The 27,237-nt window shown below is 44.3% G+C and overlaps 1 protein-coding gene across 2 annotated transcripts in view; it reads right to left on the bottom strand.

Moving 5' to 3' along the window:
* Positions 1–26,634, bottom strand: part of DAW1 (dynein assembly factor with WD repeats 1) — a 47,023-nt gene extending 20,389 nt beyond the window's left edge. For both annotated transcript variants that reach the window (XM_090051888.1, XM_090051889.1), the window contains exons 1-6: positions 26,554–26,634; positions 23,904–23,976; positions 9,845–9,989; positions 5,729–5,787; positions 5,003–5,125; positions 2,101–2,200 (exon numbers count right to left, since the gene is read on the bottom strand). In XM_090051888.1, the coding sequence (XP_089908014.1) occupies positions 2,101–2,200; positions 5,003–5,125; positions 5,729–5,787; positions 9,845–9,989; positions 23,904–23,976; positions 26,554–26,593 (540 nt within the window). In that variant the 5' untranslated portion in view covers positions 26,594–26,634. The remainder of the gene's footprint in view (positions 1–2,100; positions 2,201–5,002; positions 5,126–5,728; positions 5,788–9,844; positions 9,990–23,903; positions 23,977–26,553) is intronic.
* Between the last annotated feature and the right edge of the window lie 603 nt (positions 26,635–27,237).

Below are 27,237 nucleotides of genomic sequence, written 5' to 3'. Positions count from 1 at the left end.
TTATGCTAGCATAATCTTCTACCAATTTTTTTTCAGGAATAATTCATACAAATATGGGCCTTTTTAAATTAACACTGAAGTCAAAGGAAATTGATCAGAACTTTTGATATCTATTTACCTGATTTGCAAACATAAAACTGCTAGAAGTTAAACTGAGGCCTTTTTTAAAATATCAGGTCCTTCACGGTACCAGAGGGGAAAAACACGAAATACTGCACATGCTCTATACATCAAAAAAAAGCAGCATAGCAACATTTTTCTCAAGCCATTTTTCACCTTTGCTACTTACAAATTAAATGCATGCCCACTGTTTCTAAAATTCTTTTTACTGGAAATTCTATTGAATGATAAATTAAAAATTTTTTTAAACTAAAATATTATCTCAGTAGAAAAAAGCAAGTGTTTCAATAGATCCACACTAATTTTTAACTGAAACTCCCTGAAGAGGAAACAAGGCACCCTAATTATTAAACCACGCTGTTTTCTTGCATTGCTGATGCTTCTGAATTTTCTGTATACCACATTCAATGTTTTCAGTGCAGTTTTACATTAGAACTTAAGCTCTCTCCTACAATGACAACAAGTCTTCCCACCCCATGCTCAACACTGGAGTTGGAGCTTCTGCTGCCAATACACTGTATGATAGGGTGGCAGCTCTGGCTCCAGTTGGAGCACATGGAGATGATGACACTAGCTCCAGGTCTAGCATGGAGTGTGGGACAGTGGCAGCAGGGCCATGGCAGTGGCAATGGGCAAGGCAACTGAAGGGCAATTTGAACTGTAACAACCGTTCTGTCGCTAATCACCATGTCCAACAGGGCCCAAAAGCCCTGGATTCTGTGGCAAGCCACTCCCCCCATCATGCTCTGCCAACTTCCTGTAATCCATCAGTGGCCCAGCAGGCCAGATACAGCAGCCCTATGGGCTTGGCCCATGGCCATAAGTTTGACACCACTGATACAGAAGATGGCAACAAATATGAATGAGAACATATACAGAAGAACATACAGAACAGAAAACATGGATCAGACGATGAACAAGAAAGGAACATTCAGTGAAACAGAGGGAACTAAAAAAAAAAAAAAAGAACACAATTTGAATACAAGATATGAATAGGATGTGGATCTCATTGCCAAAGAATATCCTTAGCACCAAGTTCTACCATATTTACCCAAATCCAAGACAACTTCACATTTAAAATGACCTCTGCAATAATTTGATTCTGTACATGGAAAATTATAAATCTCTTATTCCATGTATACAATCTAATGATCAGAGGGTTGTATCAAACAATTCATCCCCACAACAGGATGAAAGCAGCAGGGATGGGGGGTAAGAGGCCAGGACCCCTTGCTCCTTTCCTACCTGCCCCCTGCTTTTTACCCACCTCCATACCTGCCTTCCTGCCACCTATCTTCCCTTCATGCCCATGCCTCTTGCCCTCTGCCACTCACCTTCTGCCCTTTGCCTCCCCATATCTGTGCCTGGCCCTCCCTGCCACTAGGAGTCTGGGAAAAACCCCTGGGTGACAAATTGTTCTATGTCTTCCTATTATGGGATTGTTTAAACCTTTATTTGGAGCATCTTGTACCAGCCATGGTGGAATCAGGTTGCTGGACTAGATGAACTATAAATATGGTCCAGTGGGGCAATCCCTTTGTCCTTAAGAAAGAGGTGCTCCTTTGCCTCAGATCTCTAGACTGAGAAATAAAGCCCAACATGTGTAAGTAGGTTCTCTTTGGATTCTGTTCTCCTGTGCAGTTAAGGTCAAAAGCAATACAGTCTGAAAAAACTGAAAGGCTGCTTACTAACGGTGCTGAACAGGAAAATAGTATTAATTACAAATAACAAGGCGCAATTCTTTAAAAACCAGCAGAGCTTTAGTTCTGAAAACAAAAGTAAAAGACCTGCCACAACAGTGCTTGTTAAAGAGATGCTGTTACAATCTTGATTATATCAATGTCTGAGGGAAATATGTATGTAATAATTAGCATCTCTTGGCAGAGGAATTTGGATTACTAAGGCTGGAAAATGAAGGTTACACAATATATGAAGATACAATCGGAGGCAAAGATTTACAATTTTAATTCAGACACTCACTATTTCTGCAGTGTGTCCTCTAAAGGTATGATAACATTTTCCTGTTTCTGCACTCCATAATTTGCAGGTCTTGTCAAACGATCCAGTGGCAATCTTGTCACTAAATGGGAAAACAGTTTATTTGTATTTAAATGAAAAAAAATGTAACCCCCTCACATCCTCCCCCAAAAACTTGCAAAATACCCCCAGTCTTTAATGCAGTACAACATCTCATGAACAATACTAGGAATTAGTAATAAACATTATGCACCAAGTTATGGCTGACCATATCCTGATTTCAAAGAGGACTAATAAGGAGTCCTTTCCCCTCATTCTGCAAAGGCCATGCCTTCCTTGATTCAGTGGTGTTACATGGTCACTCTGTCTCACTTCCATACCATCAGAACAAAATCAATGTAAGGGGCAGCAACTGAAGTAGCTGCTGTTCTGGTTGAGCTCCCTCATTGACCCAGAAACATTTTGCTAGATAACCAGATCCTGAAATGTGCTTTGAGACAAAAGTTTTTTTTAAGGAAAAAGCTACAAGAAAATACTAGAGTCTCACAGCTGTTTTGAAACCTATTTACATTTACAAATTAGAAAAGCTGACTCCAGTTCCTTGGTACGCTGGGACAGCTTTGTGCCAACTCATCAGTACAAAGGTGTCCAAAGCCTAATTTACAGACAATCTAACTAAAAATTGAAAGGGTGTTAACATACAAGAAGATTATTACATATGCCATTTTCTCATATGTAATATCAGAGTTACCTTTAAAGGTCTGATTCTCTTCCTATAGAGAACAAAGGAAAATAATCATGATCTCTCTGAGAGAGAGACTGGGCCTAAAATATCTTCTGCTCAGTAAAAATTTTTCCTATATCTGTAGCCTTCTTTCACTTTGACATTATAAAATACTTCATAACAAGTGCCATTAAATGCTCTTCTACCATAGCAACGGATATAATATATACCTAAAGATTCATGGTAAACTAGTTATTTTGCATTTGACATAAGCTTTTAATTTTACCCTGCATCAAGATCTTTAACAAGTTCATTCTCTCATTAGATCATGATAGTCTTAGTTGATTACAGACTCAATATGAGGCTGCAGTATGCTACAGGTGCACAAAAGGTATATGTGGTTTTGAAATACTTCTATAGAAGTGGGTACAAGACATTGAAGGTGGGAGTGTCTCTTTACTCAGCACTGGTTGGGCCTCATCTAAAGTGTTGTGTTCAGATTTGGGTTCCATATTTTGAAATGGACACGGAGGCCGCATTCAGATGAGCATGGTCATTTGGTTCCCCAAGGACAAGTAGCAGCAGCACACTTTGTGCCTTGGGATCTCCCAGGGTCAAACCCGCCCCCCTCCATGCTGCAAGGTACCAGTGCGAGGAATGCCTGAATGTGCGGTATGTGGCACTGCATACAGGTGTGCAGCGCCAGACTGCATAGCTGTGCTAGTCTGGACACAGCCAGAAAAGTTAAAAAGAAGGTCCAGAGACAGGTGAAAAAAAAATGATAAGCAGCTTAGAAGGCAAGCCATATAAGGAAAGGTTGAAGGAAATAGGCATGTTCAGCTTATGGAAAAGGCACTTCAGAGGGGACATGATAGCAGTCTTCAAATATCTGAAGGGCTTCCATAAAGAAGAGGGAGAACACCCTTTCTCTCCTGCTGCAGAGAGCAGGATGAAGAGCAGTAGCCTGAAGTTGCAGCAGCATAGGTTTATATTGCATATCAGAGTACATTTCAGGATGTGGTTATCTAACAAAATGTTTCTAGGTCAATGAGGGACCTCAACCAGAACAGCAGCTACTTATTTGCTGTACTTTATGTTGATTTTGTTCTGATGGTTGGTATGGAAGTGAGACAGTGACTGTGTAACACCAGTGAGGCAAGGAAGGCCTGGTCCTTGCAGAAGGAGGATATCAGGAAAATCTCTCTCACTAGGAGGGTGGTGAAGCACTGGAACAAGTTACCTAGAGAGGTGATGGAATCGCCATCCTTGGAGGTTTTTAAGGCCTGGCTTGACAAAGCCCTAGCTAGAATGATCTATTCGGGGATTCATAGATATTAGGGCTGGAAGGGACCTCGGAAGACCTTCGAGTCCAACGCCCCACCTGAATGCATGAAGTCAGCTGGGGTCATAGGATCCCAGCAAGATAAGCATCCAATTTTTTCTTGAAGGTGTTCTATGTAGGTGCTTGAACCACCTCCAATGGCAGGTTATTCCAGACCTTGGGGGCTCAAACAGTAAACAAATTCTTCTTTATGTCCTGCCTGAAATGGTCTTGCAGTAGTTTATAACTGTTCGACTTCATCCCTTGGGGCGCGCTGGTGAACAAACGTTCCTCCACATACTGGTGGTCACCCCTGATAAACCTATAGGTGGCCATCAGGTCACCCCTGAGCCTGGGCTTTTCCAGGCTAAAGAGCCCCATGGCTCTCAGCCTGTTGTCGTAAGGTCTGTTTTCCTGACCTCTGATCATGCGTGTGGCTCTTCTCTGGACTCTCTCAAGCTTCTCCACATCCTTTTTGAATTGTGGGGCCCAAAACTGGACGGTCCTGCTTTGATCAGGGGATTGAACTAGATGACTGCCTAAGGTCCCTTCCAACCCTAATTGTCTATGATATAGTATCTGATCAGAATTCTGTAACAATTTTCACACTAAATATCTAAATATTTAAGTTAATTAATAATTTATAAATGTCAATTTATGAAGTCAAGCTGAAAACAAGTTTGACCACTTATTTTATACAACAAATATACTTTGTCTTCCTGTGGTGACTGGCCAGTTTAAGTCTTCTGGTTCAGTTTGTCACAAAGAATCTATTTTACTTTAAAGTTCTGATGATGGCTCTGTAACACAGCACAACTGGTAATAATAAGGTGCCTCAGACATTTTGAAGACATCTTTACCCATAGGGATTATTGAAAGCTATTGCATAGACAACATTTTTGTGTCCCTCCAATGTACGTAGTTCTTCTCCTGATGCAGTGTCCCATAATTTGCATGTTCTGTCATAGCTTCCAGTGATAAAGCTAAAATGAAAAAAGACAAAGTGAATTCCTGAACACTACAAACTTCTGAAATAAATTTCAGTTGGCTTTGTATTGGATCCTAAACCTATTTTCCCTTTCATGTTATCCTCATAAATACTGATTACGGCAATTATCATACATTAAGCAATTTTCAAAAATATAATAAATATTGCATTCTTGAAAAGATAATACTAGTGTTGAATTCATCCTATTTGACAATGAAAAGCTAACCTTACTTTTTAAAGAAAATAATGAAAGAAAAGTTACAGCTTAAGGAAGCAATAGTTAGCTATAGCAGAAATCCACTTATACTAGAATTGCTACTTTCTCTATGCTGATCCTTTTGGTATGCAGCTATTGTCAGCAACTCTGAAAAGAAAGAGTACCATCTATTAATCTTACCCACAAGTTTGGCAGTCCCCATTACTTTTTTCATAAGAGGTCTAAAGAGCTGATTTCACACTCAAAGCCTTCTTACATATAATATTGAAGACCTCAGTTTCCAAGCTAGATCTGAGCATAAAATCCACTTACAATTTCATTTATACATAAAAATATTTTTCTATTAGTCATTACATATTTTAAATTAGAAAAAAAACTTACCAAGAACCAGATTTGTTAAATGCTACATTTGTCAGTGGTAATATATGTGCCCTAAGAACCTGAAATATAGGAAAAACAAGATTTGGTGAATTTTCAAAGAAAAAATAAATCAAATTACTATGATTTTTTAAATTAACCTAACCTCAATATTTTCTTCCAATTTGAGTCAGACCAGCTTAGTAGATGTTACAGTAGCATATTAACCCCTAGGTAGCAGAAAGCACATCAAAGCAATTACCACTGAAGAATCCATATAAAGAAAATATTCGTGTTCACTTGGATTGACAGCTGTGCAGCTATGCCGCTAAGTGGCCACCAAGGCTATGGTCAGAAGATGTATTCAGTTTATATGAGAACTGACTAGACTATCTTTTCCGCATATTTCAGCATGCTGCCTTCTCTAAGAAGAGAAAAGCAACCACAGGTCAAAGCTGCAGAGTGTGGAAATTAATGAGGTCTTATGGATCATAACTGAGGACTTTACTGGAATATATATGGCCCAGACTGCTTTTCTTTGATATTTGCTGTTGGATTATACATTGTGGGCCATGAGATAAAATAGTGGAAGATTTCAAATAAGTGTAAGATGCTGTTTTTAAAAATGGGGAGAAAGGCAGACCAAGTCACAATTCCACACCTAGAGAGTCATCTCATTGAGTGCCTATGTATGTGCAGAGAGGCTGCTCTCTGCACCACAGCAGGTTTAATTAATCAAGTCTGCTGGAGCGTGGCAATTACTGTACTTCAGTAAACTCTAGCATCACATGTATCAGCGTCCCTCTTTTGATCAGCTTTAGTTAAAGCACCCCCACCACCATTTTCCAGCACGGGAACTCTGATACACATGACGCTCCACCCCTTTCTAGAACACATGTATAAACACCCATTAAATCTAATCATCTATTAATCTGGTATACTTGAATAGAATCAAAAAGCAAATTAATGTCAGAACAGAAAACCATCAGGATAAAACTCAAAAAGATTTCAGACATAACCACTTCCTGCATCATTTAGATTATAGAAGCCAATATATTTTTCTAGCATAAGCTATAAGAATTTTGGGCCAAAGAACATTTATTTTTATACTTTCTGTTAATTGTCAGGGACATCAAAAGTGAAGGCTTATTTAAAATAAGTATTAATAGTGATAAACAAAAGTCACTCTGCTGCCACATATAAGAATAAATTACATTGCCAACAAGTTTCTACATTTCTTTGCCTAGTCTTAAAACTGGTTCGTGTTTAAATAAAACTTATTTCTCACAAACCAGCTTCATACTGATCTTGTTATTCAGTCACAACATAACCTTATTTGTTAAATGACAGCATTTGGTGACAATGACACAACGATGATGTCATTACTTCAGTAATGAAGCATTATATTTTTTATATGTGGAACTTTAAGAGTGAAAAAATGGATGATGAACAATGCTTCTTAATCTCTGGCATATACCCAGAGCATTTAGCTTTGAGTTGCTCTCTCTGGTCCCCTACCTAGCTAACCACTTGTTTAATGAGGGAAATAAGCAGAACTCATGGATCTTAAAGGAAGATGAGGTGATGAAATAGAGGAAAAGTGGTGATGAATAGCTAAAGGGGAAAAAGAAAAGGCAAAAAAAAGTTAGACACACACACACACACATACATTTCCTTCAGGGATAGCAGGATAAGCTGTCTTTGAAGGTTCTGCAATGGGAATGGACGATAAAGATGGAGAAATAAAAAAAAAATGCATTTTGCTTTCTTTAAAACACTCTGAATACACAAATATAGGCTTATTAGCGTAAATGATTATGGAAATATATGGAGATTTGATCTCCAGCTTTTTAGGGCTCTCTCCAGGCTGCTCTTATACTGAGAAATAACCCCCTCTTGGGGGTATAAATGTATCTGGCAATTAACAGCAAAGTAAAGAAAGTTAGACGGATTTACACTGAAGCATGGACCAGAACGTTTTCCCTGTTAGCTCTTCTTTGTTGAGAGGACACACTGCAGCTGAGCCATTTATAGAATCCCCTCTGATGACAATGAGAGATGTCTTTGCAAAATAGCCATAGAATCAAACTCTATTACAATGTCGGAAAATATACATAATCCATGTAGTAACAGAAGTTATAAATTATAGATGCTCCCGAACGGGAGACTGAGGGAGTTAAGCACTGGGAGATGGTCCCCCAAAGAGCAGCTAGTTAGGAGTCAGAGTCAGACATAGGGTCTGCAAGGGCTGGTTACTGCAGAATAAAATCTGTTGTTTGTTTTACGCATTCATGTATGTCTGTTCATTTATTGAATGCAGTGATCACAACAATTAGTACTGAAATTTAGGCAACACTAGTTCATAAGATTAAATTGCTAGAACAGTATATAACATGCTATTACCATATAACAACCTCCAGCTCCTAAAAAAGTGGGTGTAATAACTGTTTGCCTAACACAAACAACAAAGAAAACAGGTTTATACCACTGCCTCCACCTCCAGGATCAAATTTAAGCTTGACCTCCTTCCATGATGTAAAACTCCAGCTTCCAAAACAGTGCAAACAAGTACAAGTACTCCTTTGACACTTTTGGCTTTTTTACAACAATGTAACAGCAGCTGCTGACAGCTCTGTAGTATTTGTGTGTGCTATCTGAGACTGAAAGATAAAACTGAGTGTCTTCACTGTCATAATTAACATATCTTCAGTTCCTTTTGACAAACAGAAAACATGCCAAAACCAGTCAAATTAGCCTGGATCTTGTACTGCTAAATAAGATAAATCAACTGCTATACTACCCCTAACACAGTCTAAATACATTTTTCCTGTTGAAATACGTGTATATGATGGCCTGTAAATATCTGATATGTCAACAAAGAACAATTGTAAATGACAAGTGTGGTTATAATTATCACCACACAGACAATATGCCTGGAGGTACAACATTATTTTTTATCTAGATGATTCTATTATTGCATGAGGCTACATTTCCAAAGAGTTAGAGAGAGAGACCCTGTCACTGCCAGTAGGATTGGTCATATGTACTAAATCCCCAAAAAAGTCAAGAAAGCCCACACACCTTCAGGCTGCTGTAAGCTATATATTTTTAATCAACTCTTCTCATAAATCAGTTTTGTAAATGCTGTAAAATTAAAAGTGCATTTCTATAAACCTTTTACCTGAAGATTAAACACTAAAATCACTTGCATGACTGACCAACAATTTCTAGTAGTTACACAGTGCCATCTGCTGATGAAATGCAACAATATACAGTAAAAAATTATTTTGGATAGTAAAATGTAATATTCAATCAAGATTTCAGTGTGATTTATTGCAAGGACACAAGAAAAAAAAATCAATACTGCTGACTTTACAACAAAATACAGATAACATTGGTGCTCTTCTGTAGACTTGGGGATGGGACTTAATGATGCAGGAGAATCCTTTCAGCACTATATCATTAAGACCGTACAGTGGTGGGGGGCATACAGGGAAGACCCACCTGTGCAGCTTGGGGAGGAGCTTGAGGAACACTCGTCTGTGAGGGATTCAATGAAAAAGCCTGACTAAAAAGTTCACTTCGCTGGCAAAGAAGAACTGACAATTGTGCACTGTGGTATTTAGTATAAAAGAAAAAAAATGCTTCCATTAAATGAAGTAGAAAACCGTATGCTTATAAGCCCTTAGATGATTTTCTCTTTGAGACTTTTGATAACAGCAGCTCTGTTACGAACCTCTGAGATTCACTCTCAAAATTATATGTAAACCTTAACCCTGGGGGCTACTCTAATCTGCACCAGTTAACAATGGTCCTCAAAGATCCATATTCCAGATGAGTATATCTATCCTCCCAGGCCTCCTTCTCCAGCCCAACCAAAGCCTTGTACCTCAAGCTGATTGGATAGGGGATTTAGAAGCTTTTGCCCTCCCTTCAAATTGGAAGGATCTCAAGCAAACCAAGTAGGACTAGATTTGGTCCCTATTATGCCACCACAGCAGTTCAAAGGTAATGGAAAAGGCCAAAAGATCTGGCCATGGGAATAAAATTCTGCTCTGTTACTCTAATTAAATCTAACGATGAAAACAGTATAGCCAAGACCAGAAAAAGCATAGAAATTATTCTGAACAAACCTCTTACCTTAAAGAGATAGAATTTGTGATCCTCTTGCTCCCCAAGCTTCTCTTGTAACCTTAGTATTAGATGTACAACCTGATCTTTACGTGAAGCTGTAATAAGAGGCTCTGCTTTTCGGATTTCTTCCGCTAAGGCAGCAACATCGGTGCTAAAATGCATAGAAAAAAAATCTCTCTCAACCTCTGGCTACAATTAGTTACTTACAGAGAAAGTGAGGAAGAGTCAGATGCTATGCTGCTATTTTATCTCACAATGGTTTAAAGACACTTAAAATATACATTTTATATGTAAATCTACTGGTTTCTCATAACTTTTCCACTTGTAGAAACAAATTATACAAGACCTTTTAAAAAAACACCTGTAGCTTGCCAGAGATCCTTAATTTTTTTAAAGGTTCCAACAATTAGCTATGAGTGATATGCAGCCAAGACCCACCTGCTACTTTTAAAATGTATTGCAAAATTAATTTTAAATTTAAGCTGATGCCTCTTGATATATAAATTAAGCAACCAATAGCAACTATATGGACAACATTTAAGCTATTTCTGTTTGTGAAAATGAATCGTTTTTACATGTGTTCACATAACTAAAACCTGAAAACCGAAAACTAAAACTGCTGGTAGCCATGTGTCTACCAACAGTCCCACTGAAAAAGGTATAATCTTCTGTTGGCATACCAATCGTGATTTCATAGAGAACTTTGTAGCCGAGTTCTCTAAATTGATATTCCGGAAGCCCATATGAATTTACTGTCTTTTCAACACATATACCAGCTTTGCTGACATAATGAGCCAATTTGCAGTTTCCTGTAAGCAATTGGACTCATTGTAGTCTACCCACAGTATTAAGGAAAGCTCTCAAGGTTCAGTCAATCAGCCTTATGTTTAAGATTCAAGTGAAAATTAGGGCTGCACAGCCCACCCCACTCAATTCACGTTCTACTGCAGACGCATTTCCACACCAATATCAGCATCATAGTCGTCTTATTCTTGATGGCTTCTAAGTCTAAAAAGGTCCACAGATTTTAGAGACCTCCATAACTGGTGCTATGGCATATTTAATCTTTCTTTATATCCCTTTCTGCCAGAACCAGTTGATTTCAGTTAATTTCACTGATTGCTCTTATCAGCAATGTTAGAGGGCTCTCAGCTCTCATTCCTCATCATTTTTCATGCTTGGAGGCCACCATGGTTTGGCAATGATCTGAAACAGCTGAAGCATTTGGAATGCAGATGGGAGAAGAGATGGCTGGAGAGCTGCATGAAATCTGATAATTTTTAAAGGATAATCATATCCTTGAACATAATGCATTGGTGGGATAATTTTAAAGTCCCAAAAACTGGATTTCTATGCAGGCATAGAGAATCCAAAGTACCTGAAGGTACTAATCGCAGCAGAACAAGCCCTTATAGCTCTGGAGTATGCAGAGCACTTTTTGCCTTGTCACAAAGAGCCTCCAGAAGAACTCTTTCAGTTAGTGTGCAGTCTAATTCAGTCTGGTGGCCTACTAGATTGATATGTCCCTTCAACTGATTACTATAATGAACACATCACATTCTTCAGAGGGAAGACAGTTCGGCCTCAGCCTGAAGTCAGTCTTCCATCTCAATTTGAGAGCCTGAGCTGCAGGCCCTTGATGATGTTAGGTTCTTGTAACAGGAGTGCCGCTTCCGGAGCCTCGCTGGGCGTGCGGCTCCAGCCTCCTGCAATGGGCCGATCACCCGCCTACTCTCACCTGCCACATCTTGATCTTGCTCATAATTGATGAATGGTTCAAATTAGCGGGAAGCTGCCCATTTTTGTGCGCCCCAATGACAGGGGGCGCCGTCTGCAGCTCCTTTTCCTCCCCTGCACCGCAGCCCAAGCCTCGCAGATGGTGCTGGTGTGATCCCTCTAGGGCCATGATATTAGGTCCCGTCCCTCTGCTTGCCTTCGGGGCTCATTGATGCCCCTTCTCACTCTCGGGGCCCCTCACTGCCCACTCACTCTGAGCTCCTCGCTGCTCCCTAACTCCAGGGCTCCTCGCTCCCTAACTCCGGGGCTGAGCCAACATACCCCCAAACAAAGCTGTGCCCTCTTCGGCACCACTCGCTGTGCCCTCTGGGCACCAGGAACCCCCAGATTATTGGGAAGCTCCCATGAGGCCGCCTCACACCCCTACAGCCTCACCCAGTCCTCCAGTTGAACAAAACACAAACGCAAAGCCCCCAGGCTACAACATAAAAACTAGACCATTCTGGTCCGAAAAACTAGAAACCTCTCCTTACCAGAGAGAGAGAGAGAGAGAGAGAGAGAGAGAGAGAGAGAGAGAGAGAGAGAGAGAGAGAGAGAGAGAGAGAGAGAGAGAGAGCTCATCCACCCCCAAGCAAGGGACTAGGGTGTTCCAACCATCCGAGCTCTCCCCTTGCCCAGGCTGAGTTCCTCCTCCTTCAGCTACTGGAGAGGAACTGCCCTCCTGGCCTTCTGCCTGGGCTTAAGAAGGGCTAAGCTCCACCCCTTCCTGGCTCTAGGCTTCCCTGGTTGCTAGGGCAACCAGCACCTGCACAGTCCTGGTGACTGGCAGCTGTGCTTCCGCTTTCCCGCCACTAGGGGTCTCTCCTGAGCCATTTCTACTCTCAGTTGCAGGGCGACTGAGAGCCCTGCGACAGTTCTGTACTGTGTCTAGTAAAAATTTCCCTGTCCCCTAGGCTGACCAAAAAGTCTTATTATCTTTTGTTATAAAACTAGTTTTGAAACAATTTCTATACTTTAATTTCATATTTAGTCTGATTTTTCAGACATGTCAAGCATCTACAAGTGAAGAATGGAACACGAGGAGTTTGGGATGATGAACTCTTCTAAAGAGTCAGGCCACATCCTTTCTGCTGTATGACCCAATTATGTCAGCAGGACAACTTTTGTTAAGTTCAATTGGAACAGGACAAGGTGCTTAGCTTAGCTTAGCTTCCCTGCCCAGATAGAAAGGAATAATTGTTAATACTTATCCATCTCACAGTGTTGTTAAGGAGACTGACTGTGAACTTACTTGCAGCAGTGTAATTTCAAGGACTTCAATATGGCTAAATTAGAAAATCATGACTAAGAGCAGAATCAGGCCTATTCTTTGGGAAAGATTCTAAAGATAAGAATGCTATGGCATATAAGAACTAAACATAATTAAATGAACCATTACAAATTATGTCACAGGAAATTCTGCTAATTAATAAGCACTATTTCATAGATTCATAGATGCTAGGATCGAAAGGGACCGCAACAGATCATCAAGTCTGACCCCTTGCCTAGGCAGGAAAGAGTGCTGGGGTCAGATGGCCCCAGCCAGATGCCTATCCAGCCTTCTCTTAAAGACCCCCAAGATAGGTGAGAGCTTCCCTTGGAAGCCCATTCCAAATTTTGGCCACCCTTATACCATAAAGAAGCTTTTCCTGATATCTAACCTAAATCTGCTCTCTGTCAGTTTGTGACCACTGTTCCTTGCTACCCCAAGAAGCGCCCTGGTGAACAGATCATCTCCAATCCCTTGCTCCGATCCCTAATGAATTTGTAGGCAGCCACAACATCACCTCTCAGCCTTCTCCTGAGGAGGCTGAAGAGGTGCAGGTCTCTCAGTCTCTCCTCACCTCTTACTTGTCCTGTAAGCCTCTGAGTGCTGTCCTCTGGACCCTCTCGAGTCTATCAACATTCTTCTTGAAGTATGGCACCCAAAACTGGACACAGTACTCCAACTGCGGTCTGACCTCCTTGGTTCTATTTGTCACGCATCTTCTGATGCATGATAAAGTGCAGTTAGCTTTACTGAGGATTTCATCACACTGACAACTCATGTTCATCCTGGAGTCCCCTATGGCTCCGAGATCCCTTTCCGCTTCTGTGCTGCTGAGAGGGTCACTTCCCAGCCAGTAGGTGTGCTGGATATTTTTGTGCCCCAGGTGCCACACTCTGCACTTGTCCTTGCTGCACTGCATCCTATTGTGTACTGCCCACTTTTCTAACCTGTCCAGGTTTGCCTGCAATTGTTCCCACAATTTAGTATTGTCCACAAACTTGGGCAGAGTACACTTCACATCCAAGTCACTGATGAAGATATTGAAGAGTACAGGTCCAAGAACTGAACCCGGCAGGACCCCACTACCCACATCCTTCCAAGTCAGTATCGACCCATCTACTACCACTCTCTGGGTGCAACCGCTAAACCAATCTGCCACCCACCAGACCATGTAAACATCTATATGACAGCCTCTTAATTTATTTATGAGAATGGGATGAGATACCATATTGAAGGCCTTGCTAAAATCCAAGAAAACAACATCCACCTCTGCTCCTGTGTCTAAGCATTTTATGACCCTGTCATAAAATGAAACCAGATTGGTCAGGCATGATCTACCTGCTACGAATCCATGCTGGTTGCCCCGCTGCATTATTTTTCCCGCTGGACTCCCACTGACTGGCCTATAGTTACTTGGATCCTCCTTCCTCCCCTTCTTGAAAATAGGAACCACATTGGCCCTTCTCCAGTCCTCCAGGACCTGACCCAAGTGCCGTGAACACTCAAACAGCCGTGCCAGTGGTTCTGCTATTGACACTGGCCAATTCCTTCAGTACTCTCGGATGAAGCTCATCTGGACCTGCTGACTTGAACACATCCAGTCCATGCAAGTAACTCTGTACCAAATCAGCATCGACATTCGTGGGCTGGTGTCCCTCTGATGCCCGTCTAACAGCCCATTAGGAGACTTATCTTGACCCCTGTTCAAGAACACTGAGGCAAAAAACTCACTGAACAGCTCAGCCTTGTCCCCCCGTCTGTTACTAATTGCTTCTTCTTGTTTAAGAAGGCTGCCCCGCGCCTTCCTTTTATTCCGTACATACCTAAAAAAAGACTTTTTGTTGTCTTTAATTTGTGTTGCTAGCCTCAGCTCTGTAGTTGCTTTGGCCTTCCTAACTGCCTCCCTGCAAGTGCGGGCCAAGCTGGTATATTCCTCCTTGGTAGCTTCCCCCTGCTTCCATTGCCTATATGCCTTCTTTTTTGCTTTAAGGCTCCCCTGGATTTCCCTGTTTAGCCAAGGAAGTTTTTTGGCTCCTTTCCCCCTTTTCCCTCGTACTGGGATCATCTCTCTCTGCACCCAAAGGATTGCCTCCTTTAGGAACGACCACCCTTCCTAGACTCCCATCTCACCAATACTCCTATCCTGCAGTGCATCATTGACTACACTCCTGAGCACACTGAAGTTAGCCTTCCTAAAGTCAAGCACTTCCACCCTACTAGTTATCTTACCCACCCTACGCCAGATGGTGAATTTGATTGATTGGTGGTCACTGTCCCCAAGGTAATACCAAGTCCAGTAAGGCGTTCCCCTAGTGCGACCATATACCTCTTGCATTAGGTGAAAGTCCCGCACATAGGTTAAGCACCTATGCGAACAATTGGATTTGGCCAACTGCTACTCTCAGCAGATGTCTGGTTAGTTTAGGTCCCCTGTGACAACCATGTCCCTAGACTGTACAGCCTCCAAGAGCTACCTCACGAATTCCAAGTCTAGCTTTTCTTCTTGGTGTGGTGATCTGCAACAGAGACCCACCAAGTCCCTTTCCCCTCGACCTCCATGTTACCTAACCCACAATGCCTCAACTTTCTTCTCCTCTGATTCCATTTTGATTAGGGTGGATGTATAACATTCCTTTACATAGAAAGCAACCCCACCCCCTTTCCTCCCTACTCTGTCCCTTCTGTACAACCTGAAGCCCTCAATGTGTACCGCTCAGTCATGGGTAGGGTCCCACGAGGTTTCCATTAGCCCCACTAAATTGAAGTTATTACCTGTGAAGGTACCTTGCTTTTACAGCTCTATAAACTAGGTTCACCAGGGGATGCAGACCAAAGCCATTAGGTAAGTGGGGAAGCAGGACACCTGGAGGAAGAGCAAGCAGGAGGGGGCAACAGGATAGATGTTCTCAAGCTTCCTGAGAAATCAGGACAATCAACTAGTTACTTTAGGTGTCTGTATATGAATGCAAGGAGCCTGGGAAACCAGCAGGAAGAACTGGAAGTCCTCGCATAGTCAAGAAAGTATGATGCGATTGGAATAAGAAAGACTTGGTGGGATAGCTTGCATGACTGGAGCCCTATCATGGATGGGTACAAACTGTTTAGGAAGGACAGGCACAAAAGAAGAAGAGGAGTTGCACTTTATGCAAAAGAGCCATGTGATTGCTCAGAGCTCCAGTATGACGCTAGAAATAGGCCTGTTGAATGACTCTTGGGTTAAGGTTAGAGGAGAGAGCAGCAAGGGTGATGTTGTAGTGGGTGTCTGCTATAGGACCAGGAGGAAGTGGTGGATAAGACTTTCTTCAAAAAGCTAGTGGAAATTTCCCAATCACAAGACCTAGTTTTCATGGGGGATTTCAGTCACTCTGACATCCGCTGGGAGGACAATACTGCAGTACACAGAAAATCAAGAAAGTTTTTGGAGAGTGATGGGGCAACTTCCTGGTGCAAGTGCTGGAGCAGCCCACTAGGGGCCATGCTCTTCTTGACCAGCTCCACACAAACAGGGAAGAATTGGTGGGGAATGTAGCAGTGGATGGCAACTTTGGCAGCAGTGACCACGAGATGATAAGAGTTCAGGATTGTGAGGAAAGGAAGGATGGGGAGCAGCAGAGTAAGGACCCTGGACTTCAGAAAAGCAGACTTGGATTTGTTCAGGGAACTCATGGGCAGGACCCCTGGGAAGCCAGTCTGATGGAAAGAGGAGTCCAGGAGAGGTAGCTGTACTTTAAAAAAGTCTTAGTGAGAGTATAGAAAGAAACCATCCTGATTAGGGGTGCATCAATAGAGATTTTTCGGGATGATACCGATAGCTGATATTTAAGGAGGCATATCAGCCAATACTGATCCGATTTCCAATACAGCCTCCAGCTGGTAAGTCCGGTGTGGTAGAAGGAGACAGGGGAGGAAAGGGGCGTGGGGGGGAGGGGTGCAGATCAGTGCTCCCTACAGTGAGAGAGGGGACAGGGGCAGGCACTGCCCAGAAAGGGCTGGGGGGGCATAGCCACAGCTTGGGGGAGATTGGTGGGGGTGGTGGCTCCCACTGCTGCTTGCACCCCAGGAGGGCATAGTGGGATGTGTGCCCCCTGGATCTGCACAGGACAAGGTGGGCTGCAGCCAGGGATCTTCTCAGTGGGGGCTGTGTTTGGAGCAGGTGCCGGCGGTGCTGGGAGGATGCTGCTTCCACCCCAGACTTTGGTACCACTATACTCCCAGTGCCACCACCGCCAGCCACCCAGAGCAGCTCCAGTTCAATGCCCCATCTCTACCCATGCTCCAAGAAGAGATGGGACTATACCAGGTGGCTGGAGGCAGCACTGCTGGAAGCCCCAGCTGCAGCCCACCCTGCCCAGCCCTACGCAGATCCAGAGGCACACACACTCCCCACACACCCTCCTGGGGTGCAAGCAGCAGCAGGAAGCACCTCCCCCCCCCATGAGCTGCAGGTCTGCCCCCACCCACCCCCCACCTGGGAAGTGCCTGCCCCTGCCCCCTCCCACCCCACAGGGGCATTGATCTACCCCTCCCCATGTCCCTTCTCTCCCCCCTCCCCTTCCACCACACTGGACTTAACAGCTGGAGGCAGCTTTCTACACTGCCAGCTGTGCTCCTCGCTGCCTCAGTGCTGCACTGCAGCTGTCTGCAGCACGGGCATTTATCGGTCAATTTATTGGCCCCATCAGGCCAACATCCAATAAAGACCGTTTTCTTTATATTAGTACCGATCTGATATCGGGCCGAATCCTAATGTGCAGAAGACTAGCAAGTATGGCAGAAGAACAGCTTGGCTTAGCAGGGAACTCTCCAGTAAACTAAGTCACAAAAAGGAAGCTAAGAAGAAGTGGAACCTTGGACAAATAAATAGGGAGGAGTACAAAAGCATTGGTCAGGCATGCAGGGTTGAAGTCAGGAAGGCCAAACACAATTGGAGTTGCAACTATCAAGGGACATGAAAGGTAGCAAGAAGGGTTTCTATAAGTATATCAGTAGCAAGAGGAGAATCAGGGAAACCGTGGGTCCTTTACTGAATGGAAGCGGTAACCTTGTGACAGAGTATGCAGAAAAGGCTGAAGTGCTCAATGCCTTTTTTGCCTCAGTCTTCACTGGCAAGGTCAACTCCCAGACTACTGCAGCACAGGCAGCACAGTTTGGGGAGGAGATGAGCAGCCAACAGTGGCAAAAGAACAGGTTAGGGGCTATTTAGAAAAAACCTGGACATATGTATATCCATGGGACTGGACAGGAGGTACATAAGGGTGCTGAGGGAGTTGGCAGATAAGACTGCAGAGCCACCGGTCATCATCTGAAAATTCATGGCCAAGAAAAGGGCAAACATAGTGCCCATATTTAAGAAAGGGAAAAAGGAGAATCCTGCGAATTACAGACCAGTCAGCTTCACCTCAGTCTCTGGAAAAATCATGGAGCAGGTCCCCTAGGAATCCATTTCTAAGCACTTGGAGGAGAACAACGTGATTAGGAAAAATCACCTGGTAGAGGGTGAAAAGCACCTTGCTCAAATTCATCAATGACACTAAGATGTGGGGAGAGGTGGACACGATAGAAGGGAGGGAACAGGATACAACCAGATGAGAACAGGATGGGATTCAATACTGACAAGTGCAGGGTACTGCACCTAGGGAGAAAGAACCAGCAGCATACCTGCAGGCTGGGGAACTCCCTTCTCTGTGTCAGCACAGAGGCAGAAAGAAATCTTGGAGTCATTATTAATTCCAAGATGAACATGGGCCGCCAATGTGAGGACACAGTCAGTAAGGCTATCTACACCTTGTCATGCATCCACAGATGCATCACAATCAGGTCGAAGGAAGTGATCCTTCCCCCTCTGTGCAACATTGGTCAGGCTGCAGTTGGAGTACTGCATCCAGTTCTGGGCACCGCACTTCAGGAGGGATGTGGACAGCATTGAGAGGGTCCAGAGGAGGGCCACTCACATGATCAGGGGGCAGCAGGGCACTATGAGGAGAGGCTACAGGACGTGAACCTGTTCAGCCTCCACAAGAGATGGCTGAGCGGGTATCTGGTGGTCATCTACGAACTTGCTAAGGGGGACCTGCAGGGAACAGGAGAGTGCCTGTTCCCCCAGGCACTACCAAGAGTAACTAGGAATAACAGCCACAAGTTCACTGAGAGTAGGTTCAGGCTAGACATCAGGAGGCACTACTTCATAGTCCGGGTGGCTAGGATCTGGAACCAATTTCCAGGGGAAGTGGTGCTCGCTCTGACCCTGGGGGTCTTCAAAAGGAAGCTAGATAATCACCTAGCCAGGGTCATTTGACCCCAGCATTCTTTCCTGCCCATGGCAGGGGGTCAGACTCGATGATCTGCTCAAGTCCCTTCCAACCCTACCAACTATGAAACCATGGATTTCCCAAGAGCAACTCATGCCTGACCAATCTGACTGCCTTCTATTCAGTAGGGATCCCTACTGAATACTCAGGGGCAGCTAACAGGCAACCCCCATGAAAAAAAAGAACTCCTAAATACCTACTTCACATCAGTATTCCTTAAATCAAATGGGACTGTTCTCCTTACCAGAGGCCCAGGGTATATGGGGAAGACAGCAAACTACATGAAATCAGTCCTGAACAGGCGAGGGATCTCCTACAACACTTGGACATTTTCAAGTCTGCCAGGCCAAATGACCTGCATCTAAGAGTCCTGAAAAAACTGGCTGAGCTTATAGCAGCACTGCTGGCAAAGTTGTTTGAAGAGTCGTGGAACTTGGAAGTGGTCCCTGATGACTGGAAGAGGACCAATGTGGTGCCCATCTTCAAGAAAGTAAAGGATTCTGTCAGTGCCAGAAGCCAAGGGTTCAATCTTGGCCAGACCCCCCTTTTCAAAATGCTCGATCTACTGTTGTCAGGTGTTCCAACACAGTGGAAAGATAACTACCACATAGGACAAATGTGGCCACACAAGGAGCTTTGTCACTATATCAAAACTAAAAGACAAACATAGTCAATGGAAAGGGCAAGTTACTAAGGAAGTATACCAACAAGCAAGAATTCACAGAGACAAAAATCAGGGAAAAAAGGGGAAAAAATGAGATTTAGCTGGCAAACAATGTTAAAAACAACAAAAAAATTCTGTCAGAAAAAAGAAACAGACGAAGGAAACTGGGGTTGAGTGTAAGCTATTAACAGAAGACACAAAGGAGGCAGAGCTGCTCAAAGACTACTTTGCCTCAATCTTCACAAACAAAAATAAATTGCAAACAGAAAGCTAACAAAATTAATATAGACAAAGATTAATATAGACAAAGGAGAGGTCTACAGATCATGGTACATAAATAGTGTGTCAGAGAGATTTACAGAAGAATTGACTGAAGTTGGCAGGGCCTGATGAAATGGACTTGGTGCTGACCAAAAAGGAAGACATGGTAGGGGACCTGAAGATTGGAGGTGATCTGGGCAACAGTGACCATTACCTGATTAGGTTCACCATCCACCAGAAGGCTGGGAACTCAGCCAATAGAACAGAAGTGCTAGCCTGCAGAAGGACAGACTTTGGTAAGCTCAGGAGCCTAGTTAGAAAGGCCCTCCACAACCATCAGTTGGATGACTTGGGAGTTCAGGTCAGTGTAGCTTCCTTAAGGGGGAAATTTTCACTGCCCAAAAAGAGGCCATCCCCACACAGTCAAAAAGTGGGAAAGGGGCCAAAAGACCTGCTTGGCTTAACAAGGACATCAGGGAACTTTTGAAAAAGAAAAAAGAAGCATATAAGCAATGGGAAAACAGTTCAGCATCCAGAGAGGAATATAATCACATGGCAAGGGTCTGTAGGTATGAGATGCAGAAAGCTAAGGCAGGCATGAAGATCAAGCTGGCAATCAAAATAAAGGACAACAAAAAGTCCTTCTATAGGTACATAGGGAGCAAGAAAAAAAAAAAAATCAAGCTGCACTGTGGGACCCCTACTGAATTCGGCAGGGGGCAGGGGCAGCCTACAGCTGATACCCATGAAAAGGCAGAGCTCCTAAATCCTAAATACTTATTTCACATTGTGCTCCCAAAATCAGATGGGAGCTGTTCACCTGCCCAGAGGCCCAGGGATTATGGGGAAGACAACAGTCCACATAAAATCAGTCCCAAACAGGTGCGGGTACTCTTAGATCATCTGGATGTATTCAAGTCTGCTGGGCCAGATGACCTGCATCCAAGAGTCATGAAAGAACTGGCTGAGCTCATAGCAGAGCCTCCGGCAAAGCTATTCAAAGAGTCCAGGAATTCAGGAGTGGTCCAGAATGACTGGAAGAGGGCTAACATGGTACCCATCTTTAAGAAAGGGAAGAGGGATGACCCTGAAAACTACAGACTGGTCCTGGGAAAAATGTTTGAAAAAATTGTCAAGAAGGCCATCAATCACAAGCTTGTAAGTAGCGGGGTACAGGCAGTCCTTAACTTACAATGTTTTGAGTTACAATGTTTTGCACTTACAAGGTTTATAAATTGACACCCTGCCTGTTTCAACTTTATGATGTCAGTTTCAACTTTACAATGCTTGATCCGATGTGACGCCATGCCAGAGAACAAGTTCCCTGCTTCACTCGCCTCCCTAGAGAATATCTGTCCGAACTGCCTTGGACACTTTCTTTAAGAAAGCAGACAAGACTCCTGAAAAGACTGCAGCCAAAAACCCTTCAAAAAGTCCAACCAAGAGCCTTTCAAAAAGTCCAGCAGCGTCACCTCAAATAAATCCTTTCAAATCAATATGATTGCTATTTACAATATAAACACATTAGTGTAGCTATATTACTCATCTATAATTGATCGAGTACAAAATTCTGGGGTATTTTTGGTGAAAATAGGGTATCGGGCCTTGGTTCAGAAACAAATCCCCCATTTATAACATTGTTTCTTATGAGAAAATTGGTTCCAAGTTGCAACGTTTCAACTTAAGACGTGGTTGTCAAGAACTAATTGTGTCGTAAGTCTAAGGACTGCCTGTACTAAGAAGCAACCAGCACAGATTTGTCGAGGGCAGGTCATGCCTAACAAACCTTTTATGACCAGGTAACTAATCAGCTGGACAAGGGGTGTAAGGTTGACATCATTTACCTAGACTTCAACAAGGCCTTTGATATGGTTTCCTATGAGATCTTATCAATTAAGCTGGAGGGTACTGGCCTAGACCTAGACCAGGCTACAACGAGGTGGGCTGGCAATGGCTCAGGGGCGATCCCACAAAGTTGTAATCAATGAGATGGCCTCTTCCTGGAAGGCCGTCTCCAGTAGTATCCCCCACAGATCAGCGCTTGGGCCAACGCTCTTCAACATCTTTATCAGTGACTTGGATGAGCAAGTGGAAAAAGCAATGATTAAGTTTGCGGATGACACCAAGCTGTGGGGAAATACAGGCACATCTGAGGATAGGGCAAGGATCCAAGTTGACCTTGACAGACTGGTCCTATGGGCTGAACACAATCAGATGAGGTTGAAAAGGGACAAGTGCCGAGTCCTTCACCTAGGTAGGAAGAACCTTCACCATATCTATATGATGGGTGGTGGTCCACTGGCTGGCACTGTATTTGAAAGAGACCTGGGGGTGACAATCAATCAGAAGATGAATATGAGCCAACAGTACGATGAAGTCACCAGCAGGGCAAATAGGATTCTGGCATGTATCAGCCAACATGTTGTGAACAGATGCAGAGAGGTGCTCCTGCCCCTCTATTCGGCATTGATAAGGCCACAGCTGGAGTACTGTGTCCAGTTCTGGACACCTCACTTCAGGAAGGATGTAGATAAACTTGAAAGGGTGCAGAGAAGGGCCACCTAGATGATCGAGGACCTGGAGGATAGACCTATGAGGAGAGACTCCAGGAACTGGCTTTGTTCAGTCTGAACAAGAGAAGACTTGATAGTCGCTTACAAGTATGCATGGGCAACTGGTGCCTCCTGGCTCTGGAGGAGCACCAGCAGCTGATCGCCAACCGGGGGGGGGCGTCCCCCAGTAGGGAATTGCCGATGGGGGGTGGGTTCCCCCAGCAGTGATGCACCGATGGGGGGTGGGGAGTACCCCAGGAGCCAATCACCAACCCCAGAAGCTCCAGCAGCAAACCGGAACTGCCATCAGTGCTTCTCAGGGGGCACCAGCCAGTGCTTCCCATTCCCCAGCCAGCAAGGGCCAATTTCAGTGAGGGTATTCCCCCCCACCCCCCATCGCCAATGCAAGTATGTCAAGGGGGAGCACCGCGACAGAAAGTCATCTTCAGGAAGGACGAGGACCAACAGGTACAAGCTAATTGAGGGAAGGTTTAGGTTGGACATTAAGAAAAACTTATTTTCCATCAGGGTATCTAGAATCTGGAACACACTCCCAGCAGGGGTGCTGCAGTCACTGTCCTCGGAGGTGTTCAAGAGGAGGCTGGACAAGCACCTCATTGAGCCTGCTTGAGCCCAATAATCTCCTTCCCATGGCAGGGGACCAGACTTGATGATCTTACAGGTCCCTTCCGGTCCTCTGATTCTATGATTCTAAATTCTTCAGCAGCCTAGGATGAATCCTTGGAGCAACTTGCAACAATATGTGACCAAAACAGCAGGACAATGGAACAAACTAGCCAGAGAACTTACAGAATTTCTGTCATTGGAGGTCTGCATGAAGCTGCTGAGACTATGGACACATTACATTTACAGCTTATACATTAAAGCATTTATATGCTTGTAGCACTATAAACAAACATATACCTACAGCCTGAATAAACATTTGTCTGAGATGGTTTAGGAATAGTAAATCATGCATCTATACAGAGACCCTATGACTCTATGACTAAGGCATGGCCATAACCAATCAGAATACATTATTTTTAATGCCATCATATAATTGAAAATATTAGGATCATAACTTGACTAAGTTCTCTTTTTTAAAAGAAAAAATTAATTCCAAAGCATGTTTAAACTAGGCAAGAAAACGTTATCATAAACTTATGTGAAACTTATGTGAAATTCTACAATACAGTAATGTTTAACTCCACTGCTTAAATAATCTCATACTTACCCAGTGCTGAGATCAAGTAAATCAATGGATTTAGTCTTCAGTTCTCCACCTTGTACATATTCCAAAATAATGCCTTGAAAGAAACATAATAAACAATTCCATATTAGATGTTTATTATGGTGGCTAGCTTCTCAGGACACATATTGTAGCTCTAACCCTTACAGAGGTATGAGTCATTCCTAAATGACATCACTGTAACCAAGATGAAAATTAGGATAACTACCAAGTAGGCCCTCAGTGTTTAAATAACAACATAAAAACATTGGATATTATCATTCTAAATGCTGTATTCCCAGTTCAAATAAAGGAAAGAAAACAATATCAGAACAATCATGGGTAGAGCCTCCAAGGAAGATGCAGAATTAATATACAGCACTTTTTGTATGCTGTCAAGCCACTACCCTGTTTCTCTGCCTCAAAATGGAACTATCTAAGGATTCTCTCAACCCCTGTTCAAGTAACTTAGAGCTGATTAAATATTAGCAGATAATGTATGGTGCGCTCAAAAATTGCCACCATTTGTCAAATTAACTATTACAAATAATTTATTTCTTCTGCATATCATGTTTTTGCCATATTTGACCAGTTCTAAACTCAAATGCTGTGCTGCTCTGAAGTATGTAGTACTAAGTGTTTTGTAGTACCTTTTTAAAATATATCAAAAATGTGTTGTTTACTTCTCAATTTGCAAAGGTCTACATGAAGAACCATATATATTTGAAAACACACTTCCCAAGACTGAGAATGATATAGCACCACTGAGCTTAAGAATTAAGGTGTTTTGCCACATTCATCATTGGCACCCATCGGCATTGCAAGACCATAGAGATTGCACCCTTGGTGGGTTATCGGGTATAGCTTCTTGAGTGCCTGAATCCCATGTGCGACAAGCAGACCCTGTGGCAAGTTGCACATACAAATCCAGTTGAGCTTCCACTGACATGCCAAGTACTGTTTTGTTTTGCCTGCCTCCGATGCCTCTTCTCTAGTGCATCATTGACCCTTTCCATCTCAAAGCAACATAGACCCTGCTTCACGACTTTCCAAACACAGCAGTCCAAAGTCTGTTCCCAATCACAGTAGTCTGTTTCCTGCCCACAAACTACTACTGCTCCAGCTCCCTGGTACACCTACCTTAAGCTTTTAATTAGTATCTAATCACTCACAGCTGAGTTCCTAATCCAAGGCTGGCCAGACCGCCCTGCTACAGGTACCTTTTTATTCAAGAGATATGTGTCCTGATTCATAGCTACTCACCTTAGGGACAAAAACCAAGTTCACACTAGTTTTCCTTTATTATTACTTATGATTATTCTTTCAAGCCACAGAGTCAATGCAGCTATGGGATTGTGATCTGGATTCTGTCTTGGTTGACTACAGTCCTGATCCTGCAATTAAACTCTAGATATGTGAAACCTTCCACCTTTGTGGCATCTCACTGACATTAGGCAGGACACTTAGTTTCAACTGTAGAATCAAATACTACCCTCACTTTTACCTGTTCCATCCCACAAAATACAATACAGTGAGGCTGGAGTGAAACTGGTATTCCTGGTGATTATGACCATGGGCACATCATCACAGATAATACAAGACATGTTTCTCTTCAGTTAAACAGAAACTAGATGCTTTGTTTTAAAAAGCACAACAAATGAGCCACAAAATAGCCATAAGAACTTGTTTCATTAGTCCTGCTGTTATGACAGTTAAATGCACATATCTTGTCCAGTTTCTTCAAACAAAACCTAGCCTTCTTGAGCACCTTGGCAGTGGCTCCAATACTTCACTAGTCATTTCAACATTTAAGGGAATCTCACCACAGCTGAGCAGTGTGCAGGGCTGGGGAACAGAAGAGGAGGCAGGGCTGGCTCCCAGGCTAGAGCAGCACTGCAGGATAAAGGAGTTTCCATAGTTTGGCTCCAGACCAGTACAAGGTAAAGGCTAAGGATACCTGTGGTGTAGAGAAAAACTAGCAGGAGGTGACAATGAACCATGAAGTAAATGGAGCCTCTCACAGTGCCACCTGACTAGAAATGCCACCGCCTTTCCCAGACCAGGTTCTCTGGGTAGATAGGATATCTTTTATTAAACCAACTCAAAGAGTTGGAGAAACTCTTCTTTGCACACTTTAAAAGCATGCAAAGAATTTTTTTTCCAACTATTTGAGTGGGTCTAATAAAAAAAGATTACCTCCCCGTGTCCTCAACACGGCTACAACCAACACCCCATCGCTGTCCCCCAGGCTGCTGGCCTGGGTGGAGCGGGACTCCGAGGGGGCGCAGGGGCCGCGCTGCACCGCGGGGCTGCCCCCGGGGAGGGCCCGCACACAGGCCGTGGAGCTCCAGGACCCAGGGCTGGGGGGGAAAGGAGGGAAGGGGAGGGGAAGGGGGTCTTTTAAAATGCAAACGAAACCCTTTGCTCCGGCCAGTGCAGCGGAGCAGACACCGCAGGACCCAGCAGCCATTTCTCTCCGCAGAAGCGGGCCACGTGCAGGGCGCGTAACTGGGGCCCTGGGCGCTGCGCGCCCGGAGGTTGAGGGCGGCGGGGCCGTCTGGCGCCGCCCCCGCAGTTTACAGCTGCCCGCGCGCTGGGGAGAGCCCCTTGCCCCGAGCAGCCCCCCTCTCCCCCCGGCCCGGCCCCGCGTCCGCACCCGGCGGGTAGTAGCGCAGCAGGAACCGCTTCAGCTTCATCCTCTCGCCCGAGCTGGAAGCCCGGCGCCGTTACCATAGAAACCGGCCAAACAGACGCCGCCCGCACTGCGCAGGCGCAGCCAGAGCCCCTGACGCGGGGCATGGAGAGGGGGCTGGCGAAGGCGTCCAATGGCCGGCCCTGGGGGTGGGCGGTGCGCGGCCCCGGCCCGGCCCGTGCGGCCGGCGCGTCCCGAGCCCGCGGGGCAGCCGCTCTCGGCCCGGGCGGGGCGCACCCTTCATTCACAACAGCAACCCAGCGGCTCCGGACGGACGTGAGATGTGCCCGTGGGCCCAGCCCGACACAGCACGGTCCTGTAAGGGGGACCTGGGGGCGTCCGGTGACCAACTGCCTTCGCGGGACAAATAGAACAGGGAGCAGAGCAAAGTCATCGGTTAGTAACAAGGGATCCCGAAGAGGACACACGGGCCAGCACCCACTGTCCCCTGAATGAGCGGAGGGAGCCCGTGGACCCCAACCTGTGAAAAGGGGCTTGGAAACATGAACAGAAGAGTTCGCAGGGCAGAAAGATGGGTCTGGATCACCAGGGTGCTGCCCCGCCAGAGCCTCCTTCCCAGTCTTCGATGGCAGCTTGCCCAGAGCCAGAGGGAGGTTGGGGCCACAGACATGGGGCATGCAGCAAAAG

Source organism: Crocodylus siamensis, chromosome 6, assembly GCF_052110815.1.
Source record: "Crocodylus siamensis isolate JL-2025a chromosome 6, ASM5211081v1, whole genome shotgun sequence".
NCBI classification, from domain to species: Eukaryota; Metazoa; Chordata; order Crocodylia; family Crocodylidae; genus Crocodylus; species Crocodylus siamensis.
Note: the sequence above shows the minus strand (reverse complement) of the source record. Positions and strands in the feature narration are given on the sequence as shown.